This window comes from Carlito syrichta, unplaced genomic scaffold (assembly GCF_000164805.1).
Source record: "Carlito syrichta isolate Samal-C Ts95f unplaced genomic scaffold, Tarsius_syrichta-2.0.1 Scaffold313876, whole genome shotgun sequence".
Classification (NCBI taxonomy): domain Eukaryota; kingdom Metazoa; phylum Chordata; class Mammalia; order Primates; family Tarsiidae; genus Carlito; species Carlito syrichta.
Genome location: NW_007257972.1, coordinates 723845 through 740929, shown reverse-complemented (window position 1 = coordinate 740929; position 17085 = coordinate 723845). Strand labels below are relative to the sequence as shown.

Genomic DNA, 17085 nt, shown 5'->3' with positions numbered 1-17085 from the left:
AGTGATATCACTACTAGCTGATGGCATCAGGGCAACTCAGGATGCCCCAGTGTTTTCTCCTCTCCCTTTGTGCTCTCACCCTGGTATCTAGAAGGGTCCAGTGACAGAAATGAAAGGTCCAGCAAACGTCTCATGGCCCTTGGAACTGGCACAGTTGATGGCTGAAGCCAAAAGAAGAGGGAAAGAACAAGGAGGATTTCATCCTGAGTGTGGGAATACAGACTAGCAGCCAGAGGAAGGCCACATGCCCCTGACTTTCTCCATGTGGTACCTGGCCAGAAACCTGGCCATCCAAAGCAGATGAATGCATAAAAGAGCTTTGTGGGGACAGGTGACATATTTGAACCTGGAACTTTGGTCTTGTTCATTAATTTATTAGACAAACATTTACTGAGTATTGTCTAAACAACAACTTTCGCTCTGGTGACTCAGCAGTTTCCCTTGGCCATCCCCTAACTCCTGGTAATTCCAGGGACCAAAATGAATTAGGATGCATTTATTTTTCCTCTGTAGCCTCCAACTTCCCTTGGACAGTCTACTCAAAGCTAGATAAACATTCACACGCACTCAGGAGGCAACACTGATATAGATTCACTACTCCTAAACATGCACCCACAAACCCAAGCTGAGAGACACTTGCCTTCTGATTAAGGTGATTCAGTCAACAATAGCTGTTGCATGCCTGATACATGCCAGGCCCTGGGTGAGGGGATTTGGAGAGACTGAAAAACAAGGTCGAAGAGGCCCTGTTTTTGGACTGCATTCCAGTGAAAGATGCTATTTTTTTCCCCGAGTCAGGGTCTCACTCTGTTACCCAGGCTGGAATAGAGTGGCATGATCACAATGCTCATGGCTCACAGCAGCCTCCACCTCTTCAACTCAAGAGATCCTTCTACCTCAGCATACTGAGTAGCTGACACTACAGGTAAGAGCCACCACATCCAGTTACTTGCTTAACTTTCTTTGTAAAGCATGAGGTTTCACTATGTTGCCCACGCTGGTCTCAAACTCCTGGGCTCAAGCTATCCTCTTGCCTTGGCCTCCCAAAGTGCTGAGATTACAGGTGTGAGCCACCATGTCCAACCCAAATATTTTTAAAGTGGTCGAAAATAATATAATCACAAGTTGTAACTATCAAGAAGAAAGAAACAGCAGCAATAAAATGAGAAAATAGGGCTCTACTCAGGATAATGGAGGAGGTGGCACTTGAGCCCAAGTGAGGAACCTGGAGACGTGCATTTCTGGGCCAGAACAGAGCCATGTGGTGAGGATGACAGCTCAGGTATTGTCTCTGACTGAAAAGGAGACATGCAGCCAGAGCTGGAGGAGGAAAGGGGTGAAAAGCGGTTTTGTGTGGTTTGATGGGTTGTCTTTTAATGAAAGGGGATACGCGACATATGTATATACTGCTGGGAATGATTTCATAAACAGGGGCAGTTGCTTGAGGATTCAGAGGAGAGAAGATAATGTTGAAAGGGGCAGAGCAGGGAAGAGGGAAAGTGAGTCTAGTGGGCAAACGATCGTCCTCCTTCCACACTGGAGCCGATGCAAGGACGATGTTTTGCAAGATCCTGTGGGTGGAACTGTGTTTCTGTGCAGAAGGGAGGTGACAAGTTTGGAGGAAGGCAGGTGGTTGGCTTGCAAGAAGAAGAAAAATATGACATAATTGACTTGAAAAGTGAAGAAATACTCTCACTAGGGAACTGAAGTAATGGGCAGTGTCAAATGACCATTTGAGATCTGTGATCATTCATGAAAAGCAGAGGTTTTCAGCCAGGGATGATTTTGTCCCCCTTACCCACACAAGGACATCTGGCAAATTCTGGAGAAATTTTTTGGTTGTCACACTTGAGAGAGGAGAGAATGCTACTGGCATCTAGAAGGGATACTACAATGCACAAGACAGCTCACAGCAAAGATCTATGCAGCTCAGAATGTCCACAGTGCCAAGGGTAAGAAACCCTGATGGAAAGTGATATCACATCTGTGTATGGACCATCTCTGCAAGACTATATTAGAAGACAGTGATCCTCTCTTGAGGCAAACAGGGTGGGAAGAGGATTTATTTTCACCCTATGTCCTTGAGTACTTTTCAAACTTGTTCCATGTATGTGTATTAGCTACTCAAATTAGTCAAAAGACAGAAATAAATCATTGACACATCAATAACTGATTGATCAATTTAGATAGAAAATAGATACAAAATAAAATGAAACCAGTCAGTCAGTTTGGGCAATTTTTCCCCAGCAATACTCAGTTGCAGAAACGACAGACTTGAAAAAATAGGATTTTCACAAGGGAAACATGGTGGAAGTAGTTTGTATTTTTGATCTGAGGGTCTCTCCAAGGTTCTGGTTGAAACGACAGATGATGAAATCTAAGCTGGACCAAGAGAGGACATGAGGGAGAAATTGGTGGATATATAAGAAAATAATAGAGTTTATTAATTAGAGAGCTCAACATTTTACAAAATACTTAGGAAAGAAAATGTTGGACCAATTGAGCTGGAATAATAGGGGATGATGTGAAAATAAGATATCTGAAATCAAATTCCAAAGGCAGTATTATCATTTCTAACAATAATAGGAAGAGGCTGTAACTGTGAGCAGTTGAAGCAAAGAGGAAAGGGCCATTGTGAGTGACAAGCATGTGAATGCAAGGAACCCTTGTGCTTAGATAGGTTCCACAGATTAGTAGCTTCTTTTGGAGAAGGAAGTGCCTCTAACAGAATGCCTGATTAGTCATGGTTGATACCATTTTTTGACATTCTATTATAATCTGATACTTTATGTACTTATTAGCTCTTTTTTTGTCCAAGAAAGCTCAAAGTGACTTGCTCAGAGATTGCCTAGTTAGTATATGAAAGAACAAAGATTTAAATCTAAATTTCTTAGTCCAGAGGCTGTGCCTTTTTCACCACGCCACAGCTCTACTCCAGGAAAAGAAAATTTGTCATCAAATCTGTGGAAAGTTGGGTGAGCTTAACACTGGTAATAATACTGGTAATGGAAACTCTAGGAGGTGAAAAGGAAAGAGAATAGAAAGAGACAACAGTCTGGCAAAGATGGAAAGATTTGCTTTATAGTTCTTCTGAGCCAGATAAATTATTTTTAAAGTGATCTAAAGTCACACTGAATGAAGAAACCATGGAGGAAAGAAATAACAAGCAAAAGATTCAAATCTTAGTGATTTCCAAAAATTATCTTCACAATATTTACCTCTATTCTAAAATATAGTTTTTAATGCATGTTTTATTTTCATTAAAAATGTATATAAATATTGATTATATTATAAGAAAACAATATCAGTAGCTGACAATCAAAGATTCTTGAGGAACATTAGAGTTGATCGCCAAGAAGCATTCAAAATCTACCACCAACTGTAACTCATATTTTCCTAATATGTACTTCACAATCTCTACATTCTCTCTACTTGTGTGACTCTTTAGTTATACACACACACCACACATGTATACACACACACACACACACACACACACACACACACACACACACACCCCTACAATTGCACTGGAAATGCACATGCTGTATAGGGAATGGGCTGAGTCATAAAAAGATCCCTTTTGCTTCTCTGTTAATATCACACCTAGTGGTCCAAGCTATGCATTTAGGAGTGAAGATCCTGCCAATGGGCATGGGCCTCTTTAGCTTATTATGCAAGCCTCTAGTCCTCCTTCTCTATCCCTTATTCACTCATATCATAACCATGTTTCTGCAAGACAGCCTCCCCTGAGGTAGCGAGACCCACTCCAAGAAGTGAGTTAAAAGATGCCCTTTTCAACGTGCCGGCATGCTCTTGACCACTGATGATGAGTGTAGAACATTTGGTAGCTGCTATTCCATGCCTGGGCATCTTCGTGTAGCAGCCCAGAGCTTCATGTTCTTCGGTCACATTTCTCCTCTCCTCTGGTTTGTGGGCCTTAGGTGAGATGAGGGGCTATACCTTGGTTCATGTCTGCTTGCTTGACCTCAAGTGAGTTTGAAAAGACCCTCACTCAGGACAACACTCTCAGTGCTCGTAGTAAGGAATCATGATGGAAAGAATCCCAAAGTGCTTTTCTTAGAGCTTATATAAGCCAAAAAATGTCTTGGATTCCTCAAAATTGACCAGAGAGGGATCAGATACGTTGACATATAAATGATCTGCACTGACGAGACTGAATACTGCCCCCAAGTAGCTGCTGCGGGCCCACATCTGTCCAGGAGTACAGTAGTTCATCATCTTCCCCTCCATCATCACCAGATCCGCAGGGTACTTAGAGTTCCTCATGTAGACTTTGTGGCTCAGGGGCCAGTTGTTGCAGGACTGACCCCGGAAATACACTTTGGAATACACAAAGTACAGTCCAGTGTCATTGATCACAAGGCCACCCTTCCTATACTTCACTCCAGAGAGCAGGGCAAGGCCGTAGGTGTCTTCCCATTCCAGAGGGATGGACCTCGAGCTGGGTGTGCCTGAAATAAATCAGAAAGGAGTTTTTAGTCAGAAATGCTCATGCATCTGACAAACTAAGTTTCTAAGGCAAAACAGCAGGAACTTCCTTGAACTCATGTTTTACCCAGAATGATATAGCCCATGTAGAACTGGCAGAGGGGTTAGAACTCAATCCATCACTGAATTTTTTCAACACCATTGTCCAATTATATCATTCACACAATTGGGACAAATAGCATATGCTCCTAACCAATCACAGTAAGAAATTATTGAGATAATTTTAACTCTCTGGAACAAAGATTTTATAATCTTCAAAACTAGCACCAAAACTACTAGGCTTTTAAGTAGGAAGGAAAAAGCCACATCCAAGGAACTCTAAAATTCTAAAGTGGGAAGGATCTTAGGAATTATCTGGTCCATCTTCTCACCTACAGAAAGGAATCTTCAGCTCCTCAATTTGGACTAAAATCACTTTCCCTTGTATGCCACATCATCATATGCAAACCTTGATCAGAGTACTCTCTCCAGTACAGAAGCGATTGCAATGTGCTTGTCTTTCCCCCCTAGATGCCAAGTTCCTTGGAGGCAGGAGCCATATAGTACTCATCTCCTTGTCTAAAAAGTTTGGCACACAGCAGGTGCTCAATAAGTATTGCTCCAACTAGATTACTCTACAGTCTCTACCCAAATAATTCCAGGGACAGTGGCATATCACTTAACATGACCCCAACCACTTTTTAGTTACTTAGCAAGTTTATGGTATGAGTGCCCAGGCCATATTGCTATTGAATCATTTCACTCCACTCTACAAGCACATGCTGAAAGTTCACAGTACCAGGACTGAGTCTCTCTCTCCTCTGGTTCTACTTTTGGACAAAGCAGAGTGAAGCTCTTCCTGAAAATCAGGGAAGCCTGACTAAAATAATTTCTTGTTTCCCATCTTCTCAGCTCTCACCTCTTGGACCTGTGCCCCAAATCTTCTTTGGAATGATTGAGTCTTTGGAATGATTGAAAAGGGTGATCTCCTTATGGGCAGAGGTCATGTAATAGTCAGCTCCAGATCTCCAGTTTAGAAGAAGGCCTTAGCTAGAATAGGCTCTCAAATATGTTTTTGAGATGGACCTGACTAGAAAGATGTGAGTATTCTTGGACTCCAGACACTGTCAACAGAAAGTAATTCCCTCAGAGCCTGGTCATGGAAACCACCCAGCCATCCTGCCTTTTACCAAACACTTTTCAATAAAACCCACCAGTGCCCTGGAGATACAGACCTGTTAAATGGGCCACTTTCCTCGGCTCCTTTTTTTCAGGGGGTGGACTGGGATAGCCTGTATTATAGAGAAATGAAAAATACATGTAAAAATGAGATACCAACTATTATTTTGGTGGGACTCTAAATTCTACCACCTTATAAAATAATTGTTAAACCATAAATGGCAACAGTCTAATATATACTAATTATGCAAGTCCAACTGTAGGATTCACAGCAGTCTATTTCAGAAACAGAAAAGTAAAAGGTAAACTAAATTAAGACATACATATGCATAATTTATATCGTTACAGTAAAACATGATTAATACAGAGATTCATAAAGAGCAGTCATATCAGTTACTGCATTTAGAACACACCACAACTCTGTGAGGTAGGGATTATTGTCCCACCTTACAGATGTCAAAATGAGCTTAGAAGTTGCATGACTAGCCCAAGAAGACCCAACTACTCAGTATCAAAGATGTAAGTGACACCCTAGGCTTCCTCCAAATCTAGGGCTCTGTTCACACTGGCTCTGCTGCCCCCAGGACTCTGCAGACTGAAGAAGACTGCCAAGCCACCGGCTGACTACAGTCTTTCCCCACAGCATCCTGCAATCAACCCCAAGTTAAATATCCTAAGGCCTGAAACAGTGACCTCCTATCACAGAGGTCCCAAACCCCTTTATGGTGTGGGTTGGCTCCTCCTTGAACATGTAGATGGGTGCAGTTTCCCCCATCACACAGTGCCAGCCCACCTGTCCAGACTTACTTTCTCACCCACGTACACTGGGCACTGGGCACTGCCACAGAACAAGAGTTCTGCGGTCTGAACACACCCCACTTCCCTGCCTCTGTGTCTTTGCTCATGCTATGCCCTCTGCCTGGAATGTCCTCCCAAGCTGATCTCTGTGTCAAATTCTTAAAAATCCTGTGAGGTCCATCTGCAGTGTTTCTTTCTTAGGCGAACTCTCTTAAGCCTTTTTTATAAAGTATGATCTTCCCCTCCTTTGAAGGCTAGATCACCCTGTTTTCACCTCTCTCATTTCCTATGGTAAGTGTATAGCTTATCTGATTCCCCTCTGGTAATAGCAAGTTCCTTTCAAATGCAGAACTCACCAGACAGTTTCTCCCAGCTTCTAACACAGGACATGTTACTAGTAAGTTTGCCAACTTAAACTGAAAAAGTTAAAAACAACAATAGCTCTCAAAATAGACACTATTTGTCTGATTTCAAATATTTCAGACAAGATAGAGAGCTACCATTTAGCTAATGAATTCAGCTAAGACATTGAAGAAAGACTTCTAGAAAGGTGTTTGTCTATGTCGGGTTCATAATAAGCCTGTGAAACTCACATACGGCATGAAAATGGCCCAATCCACTGAGAACATTGCCTGACCTCGGAAGTCACCCAAGACGACCACCATGGGTGAGGTGTTAGTGAACAGGAAAGGCAAAACTGAGTCTCCTCTGCATTCCTTCAGCACAAACCACCCAAGAAGCTCATCTGGCATTCAGCCACATGCTGGCAGGAAATGGAAGAGAACCACATGTTGCCTATCTTCACAGCTCCTCCAGAGACAAGTACCACATTATCCTCACTAAGAATACCCACTGCATTAATACTGGAATAAATAAACCAGAAGCAGATCCCTGACGTTGGCAGTGACTGTTTCCTAACTCAGGGCCTTTGCCTGCCTGTAATGAGGTGTCTGCCATTCCCAGTGCTGGAATGATCCCTGCACTCCTAGCCCAGCCCACTCAACACACACACACACACACACACACACACACACACACACACACACACACAGCCCTACATTTGGCAGCCTCCAATCCCCAGGTGTCAGCGCACACAGCATCTGCTCAGAGGGGCCTCTCCGCCACCCAACACCTGGCCTCACACCTAGGATGCTCTCCAAGAACATCTGGGAATGAATAAAATATTTAATTACTGAACTGTGGGGAAAATGGAAAAAGGAGCAAATAAGAAAGTGTAAATAATCTTTCATTGTGCCTCCCAGAGAAAATCACTGTTAGTATGTTGGTATATAAAACCTAGTTCCTTTCAAAGAATATAAAAAATGCATATATGCTTCCATGGTCAGCATTAAACTAACATACCCTTTTGTGATTTGCCTTTTACCCAGCAATACAGAGTGCACAATCTCTATGGCACCAAATTTCCTCCTGTTAGGCGGTTTTGTTGTTGCATGTCATGCTCTCCTCCAAAGATATCACAATGCAAAATGACCAACATTCTCTTATGAGGCAATTAGGTCTCACATTGAAGCAATGGACATCTGTGTACATAAAACTTCAGGCACAGCTCTGATTTTTTTCTTTAGATAGATTCTTAGTGATGGGATTGCAAGAAAAACTAATTGTTTCAAGTTTCTGGCATATACTTCAAACCTGCTCCTCAGAAAAGTGATAGCAGTGTACATACACACTGGCTGAAACTAAGGCCTAAGCAGGCCCTTTTCTCCTGCATCTTTGTCAATCTGGGTTGCCTTTTTTTAGGCTTTACTAATTTGATGGGTGAAAATAGGTATCCCCTTGCTTTAATTTGCAACTCTTATCTTGTTGGTAAAGTTACTAGTTTGATTTCCATGTGATAAGTCACCAACCTCTGGTCCTTCAGGGTTGATCTAGAGAAGATTGTTGTTTCCTAGGCAGGTAGACCTGACTCATCTGCTTGTTTGACTGTTAATCACTAAAATGCCTACAGAGAGTGGGTGGGAGATGAGTCATTTGGTGCCACCAGACCAGCCACATTCCACTGATTTTCAAAGTGATTTTGCTATAGAAGCCCTCTAGAGGTTTCATTTTTCTAACAAATATTTCCAGTCTGCTCACATAGGTGTGGACTTTCTAACATGGACCCAAGCCTAGGGACCAGAGTACCCCAGTGTGGTCTCCTACATGAGCTTACATTCCAGGATTGGGCTGACTGGGTGGCCCATAAGAGACACATCCTGAGAAACTGGAACTGATTCCATCAACAGACAGCCAGTGGTGCCTTCTGTGTTCTGAGTTTCTAAGGGTGAGCTTTACCTGTGGCCTTTGCAGGAGTATTCTGCTTTCCATCTCTTCCTCGTTCTGTGGTGACTACAGAGAATCATGAGTCTCCCTACCTCATGAGGCATCAGTTAATGTACTGAGAAGCCCCAGAGGTGACAAGGCAGAAGGAGTCTGGTCTCCTGCTAGTCCACTTTCACACCAGTGGTCTTAGACAGATTCACCTCATCCGTCTGGTATTTTGTTTCTCTTCTCAGACATGAAATGGCTGGGCCAGATATACCTGTAAGCTCCCTTCCAGCTCCAAAAATTCAGTGAATCTAAGTGTGAATCTAATTCTAAAAATTCAGTGAATCCTCAACTAGCGAAGCATATCCTAAAACTCTCTGTTCGCAGCTTCCGAACCATGCTTGAAACATCACAAAGTCAGTGCTCAACAGTTCATCTTCTTCCTGTCTCTGCTCCCAGGCAGAGTGTTTTCCTCTATTATGGAAAGTTGCTCATCACAGCCTCTGTGGGTGAAACTGAGCAAAACTTTGAATAATGGCGAAGTCTTCCCCTAAGCTTCCCAGTGACTCCAAAAGAACAATGCTAATGTGGTCGATTCGTTGCCTACTTTTTAAAAACTTACTTATATTCTATAAAATATATTCAAAATAAAGTTTCACTGTTGGAATCTCTCTTAGAGAGCTTAAAAGAAAAGAGCTTAGCGTTTCCCTAAAACTTCTGTCTCTGGCCTCACTTTCCCTTCTCTTCCTGGATGCCTGGGGACAGGGGAAGGACCAGAATCCCTGCTCAAGGGCAGTGTTGTGCACATGTGCCTCTTTCCACAGTCAAGTGGAAATGATCTTTGACTTGTGTTCAATACTCAGCTGATTTTGAACAATTAAATTCACTTCACATTTTAAAGCAACTCAAAAAACCTTTTTGACCAGAGATTCAGAATTAGCCAGAAGAGCTCTCATAGTATACACCAGCCCAGGAATGGATGGAACACAAGGCATCCCACCAACTTGCTTCAGTGTTGAGGATAATTTTGGGGAACTCAATGTACATGTAAAAAAGACTCACCTATTTGCTTCTCTAAAGATGAGGCTGTATGCCTTTGGCTGATGGACTGGCAAAAGTGAAAGGGAAACGATGTTAATAAATATGAAGTTCTTTAAGCACAGGAGGCAAAATTGTCAAACAAACCAAGACCTGGAAAGATAATCCAAATACCTCAGAACTTTTCTTTCTTTCTTTCTTTCTTTCTTTCTTTCTTTCTTTCTTTCTTTCTTTCTTTCTTTCTTTCGTTTGTTTGAGTTGGAGTCTCATTCTGTCTCCAAGACTGGAGTACAGTGGCACACTCCCGGCCACCGCAGCCTCAACCTGCTGGGCTCCAGCGATCCTTCCGCCTCAACCTTCCAAGTAGCCAGAACTACAGATGTGCGCTACCACACCTGGTTAATTTTTTTTTTTTCATTGTAGAGACGAGGTCTAGCCAAGTTGCCCGGGTGAGTCTCGAACCCACGGGCTCAGGCAATCTACTCGCCTTGGCCTCCCAAAGTGCTGGGATTACAGGCTGAGCCACCGAGGCCGGCCCTTTTTTGAGTTGGTATCTCACTCTGTCACCCAGGCTGAAGTGCAGTGGCACAATCATGGTTCACTGCAGCGTCGATCCATGAGCTCAGGAGATCCCTCCGCCCCAGCCCCCTGAGTAGCTGGGACTACAGGCACATGCCACCATGCCGGGCTAATTTTTTGTAGAGAAAACTATGTTACCTAGGCTGATCTTTAACTCCTGGACTCAAGTGATCCTCCTGTCTAGCCCTCCCAAAGTGCTAGGTTTACAGGAATGACCCACTGCACCCAGTCAGAACTTTTTCTAACTCAGGCTTTGGTCAAGCAAATGATCCTCACTGTCCCTCAGTTTTGTGACTTGTACCAACATTTTAAGTATTTTCAAGAGAATTTGGTCATTTGAATAAATTTACTTTCCAACAAGACTCAGGGTTTTTGCTTGTGTGTCCTTGCTTCTCCCATCACTAGGCATGAGGCAGTGAGTGGCTCAGCAGGCTGAGCTGACATGGAGAAATGGGCCGTTTCGCTCTGATTCTGCACAAGACAAAATAATCCTCACTCATGTGAGCCACCACTTCGCTGCTTACAGAATAGAATGCCTAAAGCAACCTACTTCTAAGACAGAAAAAGAGAACTGAAAAGCTTTGCAAGCAAAGTAGTGGACTGTGTGGTCATGGCAGCCCTCCACCCCCACCCTCTCCGCAGCAGTGCTGCCCTATGCAGTGACCCAGGCACAGCCAGCCACAGCCAGCAACAGTCAGGCTTACCTCTCGGAGTTCTGCCAGCTCCTTCTGCAGGTGGAAGAGCTGAAACATCCCCAGCCCCAATCCAACCAGGGTCACCAGAAGCATGAGAAACATCACAAGAAGACACAGGCCTGTACTGCCATCCCTCCTCTTCTTCACGGGTGGCAGCGGTAATGAAGGCAGGGGCGGCGGTGGCGGTGGTGGTGGCGGTGGCCTCCTTTGACCAGGTCTTCTGGGCACAGAGGTCGGACAGGGGAGAACTGAGCCTGGCGGGGCCCAGGGAGAGCTGGCACTGCTGTCCACCCAGTAGATCTGGGGGTATGGGTAGTTGAAGGGCTGCTGCATGGCAGCTGGTGACTCTGGCCGGCCCCAGCAAATGGTTTTACTTCTCAATTCTGGGGAGGCTGAAGTGTCAAGGATGGGCCTGCTGCTGACTGCACAAGAGAAGGGATGCTGGATTTCTCTTATAGAGTTTCCATAGCCAAGGGAAACACCTCCCCTTCTCTCTGTCTCTCTCTGTTTCTGTGTCGCAGAGAGACACCCACTCACTTTGCTTCTGCAGCTGAGAAGCCTCAAGAAGCTCAGAGCAACCCCTGGAAGTTTCCACCCACAGTTTTTTGTGAAAGCTTTCAAATTGCTGTCGCTGGGCTACCTGAAAAGGCCTGTGTGCTAGACTCACCTTCCTGCCTTCCCCAATGGGGCGTTGCCCTGTGGGTGTGACCTGTTCACAGCTGGGGGGGCGGGGAGCGGTGCTCAGACACTGATGTGGGGGGAAGACCATAGAGTCATGGCAGAGAAGCCACTCCCACATCTTATCTTTTTGCTTAAGCAAATCGTCTCCTGCCACCACCCCATCCCCACGCCAAGTACTATTTGCCCTGGTATTGCGAATCACCAAAAGTGACAGGTAAAAAACCCACCCCACTCACTGTGGAGATTAGATCAGGGGTTGCCAAACATTGGCCCATGGGCTTTGGGGAGCTAGTCTGTCTGTACATCGCAATGTTTTTCTTTACACTGGCTGCACACTTTTAAAACTGATATCAAAAATAAATATTTCTATTGTCAAATGATCTTTTTTTATTTTAAAGATGTGGGGTACAATTCAGGGTTTTAGGTACATACGTAGTCATCATACAGGTAAAGTTTGACAGTATAAAAAAGATATTTCTAATATATATGTCTACATATATTTTTTAAATAACTTTAAAAGACATATTTCTATTCTCTTTTGAAACATCTGACTATTAGGCGCCCTCAAGGGCATCTCTTAACCCCAATCAACCGGATAGGAGTTGCCCGCGAATGCGGAACAGGCACTCAGGAACACAGGCACTTGGGGACACAAGAGCTCGGGGACACAGGTGCTTGGAGACACAGGTGCTTGAGACCCCCAGCTGCAGCCCACCCCACCTCAGCATGGGAAAACCCTGCCTTGTCCCTGCAGGCCTTTCCGTGTGCAGCCCCTGCCAGGTGTGCCAGGTAAAATACATACACATAGTGCCCCATTAAAACCCGGGTTTCAGGCAAGGAATAAGCAATTTTTATGACAAGTATGCCCTAAGCATCAAATGGAATATACTAGAAGGTCATTCATTGTTTATCTGAAATCCAGTTTTAATTCTGTTCTGTTCATCTGTTCTTGACCCAGCTCACCTCACCCTTTCCCCATTCACAGGCCGAGAACCTCCAGGCAGTTGGCTTCCGTACCAGCCATTCTCCCATCCAAGCCTTATAAACCCCCCAGAAGCCTCTAGTTTTCATTCACGGCAGAGCTCTACTCTTGAATTGTACTAGTTTTTGTGTCCCGCATGGGAATTTCTGTCATTCTGGCTCTCCCCCCGCCCCAGCCAACACAAGGTGTGCTCTCCCTGCCACATTCTGCCCACTCCACTCCTCAAACCATCTGTGGCTCCTGAGCTGTTATTTGTGGTGACGACTTCAACTTCTCCCTTGTCCTCTCCCAGCCTCTAGCTCGTCGCCAGTACTGTGGCTTTTACCTGCGTCCTGTCTCTCATCCGCCCCTCCGCACGCTCTCTCACTCTCAGTTTTCTCCTGTCACTGCCTGGGGTCAGACTTTGATTGTCTCTCGCTGGTAACACGGCAGTGGTGTTCTAACCCCACCACCAACCTTTCCCAAGCCCAAGTCGCCTTGTGTTCTAGCAGGGAAGTGGCCTCATTGGGCTGCAATCCGGAGCTCTAGAGGTGGCTCAGCAGCAGAGAGAGGTGCGTGAGCAAAGGAACCGCCGTGAACCTTCCCACACTCAGAGGAGAATCGAAAAGTTTAAATCGTCCGGTTGTCCCCAGAGGTAAACGAAGGCACCTAGCTACAAACATGTATCCTATGAATTTAATTTCACTAAGTGCTTTCAGGAGGCACGTCTGAATCTCTCGACATCACCCCAGCTGCTTAAGACTCTCTCCTCCCACATCTTCATCTCTGCTTGGCATTATCCACCTTTCTAATTTCTGCCGAGTGTGATGGCTATAAAGTTGCCTATCGTTGTCTGTTGATCTTTCCTTCTCTGCTGTCTTGCAAAATTGAACTTTGGTCCTGTACTGTTAGGCATTCAAATTGGCCATTTTAAAATTGGGTTTCTTCTCTCTTTTGTGCCAATTTACAGGATCTTTTTGTTCTTTGGATTCTAGATATTACTCCATAGCTGCTTTTAGACATTGCAAGTATCTTCTTCCATGTCATTGTAGATTTTATATTTAGGCTTTCATCCATCTTTGGTGAGATGAGGCAGGTGTCTGTCTTTCTCCAAGTATGAACCAACTCTCCATACAACCCATCTTTCCCCTCACTAAGTTGCAGTGGCATGGCTATCACATATCAAGTTTCCACAAAGACCCTTTTTCTGGACTGTTATTTTGGTTGCATTGATCTTTTACCTATTCTGATAGCAGGATCTTACAGTTTTCATGATTGTGGCTTTGTGGACTGTCTTGAGAATTGATATGGCAAAATTCCTTCCTCTTTGCTCTTCTTTTAAAACTGACATTGCTATTTACATGTATTTAATCTCCCACACATAGGTTAGGGAAAAAAATCATGTTCCTAAAGTGTCCTACTGGACTGCTATAATTTTGGGAAAGTGTTACCTTAAAAATGTGTTTGCCCTATTAACATATCTTGTTTTCCATATCTTGTTTTGACCTGAAAAACTTTTCCCCAGAGTAGTCTCATACAGTCTTTCTTAGATGAATTGCCCGATATCTCGTAATTTTGCTGATTATAAGTGGTGTCTTATTTTCTTTCTTTCTTTCCTTCTTTTTTTGAGGTGGAACCTCACTCTTGCCTAGGCTAGAGAGCAGTGACACGCTCACAGCCACCGCAGCCTCGACCTGCTGGGCTCAGGTGATCCTTCTGCCTCAGGCTTCCAAGCAGCTGGAACTACAGGCATGGGCTACCACGCCCTGCTAATTTTTTATTTGTTGTAGAGACAAGGTCTTGCCACGTTGCCCAGGATGGTCTCAAACCTGTGGGTTCAGGCAATCCTCCCACCTCGGTCTCCAGTGCTGGGACTACAGGCTTGAGCCACCACGCCCGGCCAAGTTCTGGATTTTTAAATATGTATATATAGTATTATCAGTGGAAAAATTGACCATTTTAAATCTTCCTTTTTAATCCTTATAGCTCATTCTTTTTCCTTTTATTTCAAGCTGTCCCAGACCCTGAGGACTATTTAAAACAATAACAGTGATTTTGGACATCTTTGTCTTGATCCTAATTTTAAAAAGACTGCATCTAAAGTTTCTCATCCATATGACCCAGCAATTCCCCTATTGGGAATATACTCGGAGGAACTCAAATCATTCTACAAAAAAGATACCTGCACACGTATGTTTGTTACAGCTCTATTCACAATAGCAAAACCCCATCAAAGCTGGACTGGATTTAAAAAAATGTGGTACATATACACAGTGGAATATGATGCAGCCACAAAGAAGGACAAATTTATGGACTTTGCAACAAATTGGATGGATTTGGAATCGATCATACTCACAGAAACAAAGAACTGAGTTCTATATGTTCTCACTCATAAGGTGAACTTGAACAATTATAAGGCTGTGGGGAGGCGATTGGCAGTCGCAGAAAACTGTCAGGGGAAGGGGGGTGGAACTGGAAGTTGGGGGAAGCTGCTAGGAGATGGAGGGGCATACCTCATCAACAAGGGTAACTGCATGATCAATGTTTGTATATCTAGCCCTGAATTGTACCCCACATCGTTATAATAATTAATTAATTAAAAAAAAATAAAAATAAAGTTTCTCATAATAAGCATAATGTTTTCCAAAGGTTTTTACTGTGAATATATTGCCTTTGTCAATAAGAGAAGTTTGCTGTTAAATCATCAGGATCTCATCAGCAAACAGATGGAACACTCAGATTAGGATAATTTAAGAAGAGCTTTAAAAACAGTATTGTTTACAAACACGTAGGTTGGTATAGGGAAACCAAAAGGTATAGTACAACGCTCTAGAGCCAGAAGGAGCAGGGTTGTGATGACCATAGGCAAGGAGAGAGGGTACTTTCTAGAATAAAGGAGAGAATGTGTGGGGAAGACAGTCGACATTTGCAGCCAGCCCATCACTTTTCTTCAGGAGCCACATTCTACAAGGAGGTATTAGCTGTCGTGGATGATTTGTCAATGTGTGGAAGAGTTGGGGTGGGAGACAGTGGCTGAAGCCCAGGAATCCAGGAGTCACTTGTTCCCTTCCAAGTGAGTCTCAGGAGTTGGTGGTAAAACACTCCTCAGGATGAAGAGCCTCTGGCATTGTAATGTAGGCCCAATCCTTCCCACCTGCCAAGTGACTCTTCTGAGGTTCTGCCTGACATTGTTATTTTCCAAGAGATGTCTCCCTATGTCAGAGTCACCCTCCTGCTGTTAACGTGTCCCCCTCAGCCAGATTCCGCCCCATCTTGACGTGTCACCCCATAGACCTCTGCTGGCTCTAGGTAAGCACTGCTGTTCATCTGCCTCGCAGTGACAACCAAGTGACGTGGAAAAAGAAATATGCAGAATCATAAAGCTCCAACACCAACCTATCACCCTGTGGCACCTGACAGGGTTCCCACTGAGCTGTTATACACAGACATCCACATCACCCCAAGACCAAGAGCCATCCTTCTCAAGAGGGGACAAGAAGGGGACCAAGAATTTCTCAGGTCTGTCAGTTTCTCAGGTCCATCAAGCTACTCCTTGTTTCTTGGAGTTGATTCGGGAAATGAAGTCAGAAACCCATGTTAGTATGTAACTTTGTCAGCCCTGCTACATTTCTTATCTCTGTCGCTTCTAACATTATTGTGGGATTAATTGAGTTAATTCATGTGAGACATTTAGAAGAACGTTCCTGGCATATAGCCAGTGTTCTACAACTGTTAGGCATAATTATTATTTATCACCATCATCATTAGTAATATGCACAATGATCCTTCAAAAGTGAGTAGGTGTGTTCTCTTCATGGATGAGTAATTGGACTTAGAGAAGAAGAGTAACCTGGTGACAGGTGTAACCAGGATTCATTTGCACCCAAGTCTGTCATCTCCAGAGGTGTGTGCTGTTTCTACAGGTCGAGCACCCCTTATCTGAAATGCTTGGGAGGGTTTCAGCTTTTGAATTTTGGGGATTTTAGAATATTTGCATATGTATAATGAGATATCTTGGGATGGCACCCAATTCTAAACACAAACTTCATTTATGTTTTATAGATACTTTGCATACATAGCCTGAAGATAATTTTACATAATGTATTATTTTAAAATAATGTTGTACATGAAACAAAGTTTTTACTGCATTTTTACTGAGCTCTGCTACAAGAGATCAAGTGGAATTTTCTACTCGTGGTGTCATGTCTGCCCTCATAAAACTTCCTACTTCCTATTTAGGAGCATTTGGAGTCCTAGATTTCGAATTAGTGATGCTCAACCTGTGTTATTCTTTTGTACATAGCCTTTCTCTAGCCCCTTCCCAAGAGCTTGTTGGTTTAGAAAAAAATTGCAAGATATTGGTTGAGATTAGTTTTCAAGAGCGAGAAGATCTTA

General features: G+C 43.7%; 1 protein-coding gene across 2 annotated transcripts; it reads right to left on the bottom strand.

Annotated features, from left to right (window-relative positions):
- Positions 1–4021: 4021 nt before the first annotated feature.
- Positions 4022–11527, bottom strand: FASLG (Fas ligand). Of its 2 annotated transcripts, XM_008070641.1 has the most exons (4): positions 11058–11527; positions 9799–9844; positions 5727–5783; positions 4023–4475 (listed from the first exon to the last, which is right to left on the bottom strand). In XM_008070641.1, exons 1-4 carry the CDS (start codon positions 11379–11381, stop codon positions 4081–4083), a joined length of 822 nt encoding a protein of 273 aa, XP_008068832.1. In that variant the 5' UTR covers positions 11382–11527; the 3' UTR covers positions 4023–4080. The 2 variants fall into 2 exon arrangements, with proteins under 2 accessions (XP_021574519.1, XP_008068832.1); XM_021718844.1 differs by lacking the exon at positions 9799–9844 and having other exon boundaries at positions 4022–4475; positions 11058–11420.
- Between the last annotated feature and the right edge of the window lie 5558 nt (positions 11528–17085).

Excerpts from the sequence above, each read along its gene's own strand:
- FASLG (XM_008070641.1), bottom strand. The coding sequence starts at position 11,381 with ATGCAGCAGCCCTTCAACTACCCATACCCCCAGATCTACTGGGTGGAC. Across the intron at positions 9,845-11,057 it reads AGCTGGCAGAACTCCGAGAG|TCCATCAGCCAAAGGCATAC; the intron begins GTAAGCCTGACT and ends CACTTTTGCCAG. Across the intron at positions 5,784-9,798 it reads ATCTTTAGAGAAGCAAATAG|GCTATCCCAGTCCACCCCCT; the intron begins GTGAGTCTTTTT and ends TCTATAATACAG.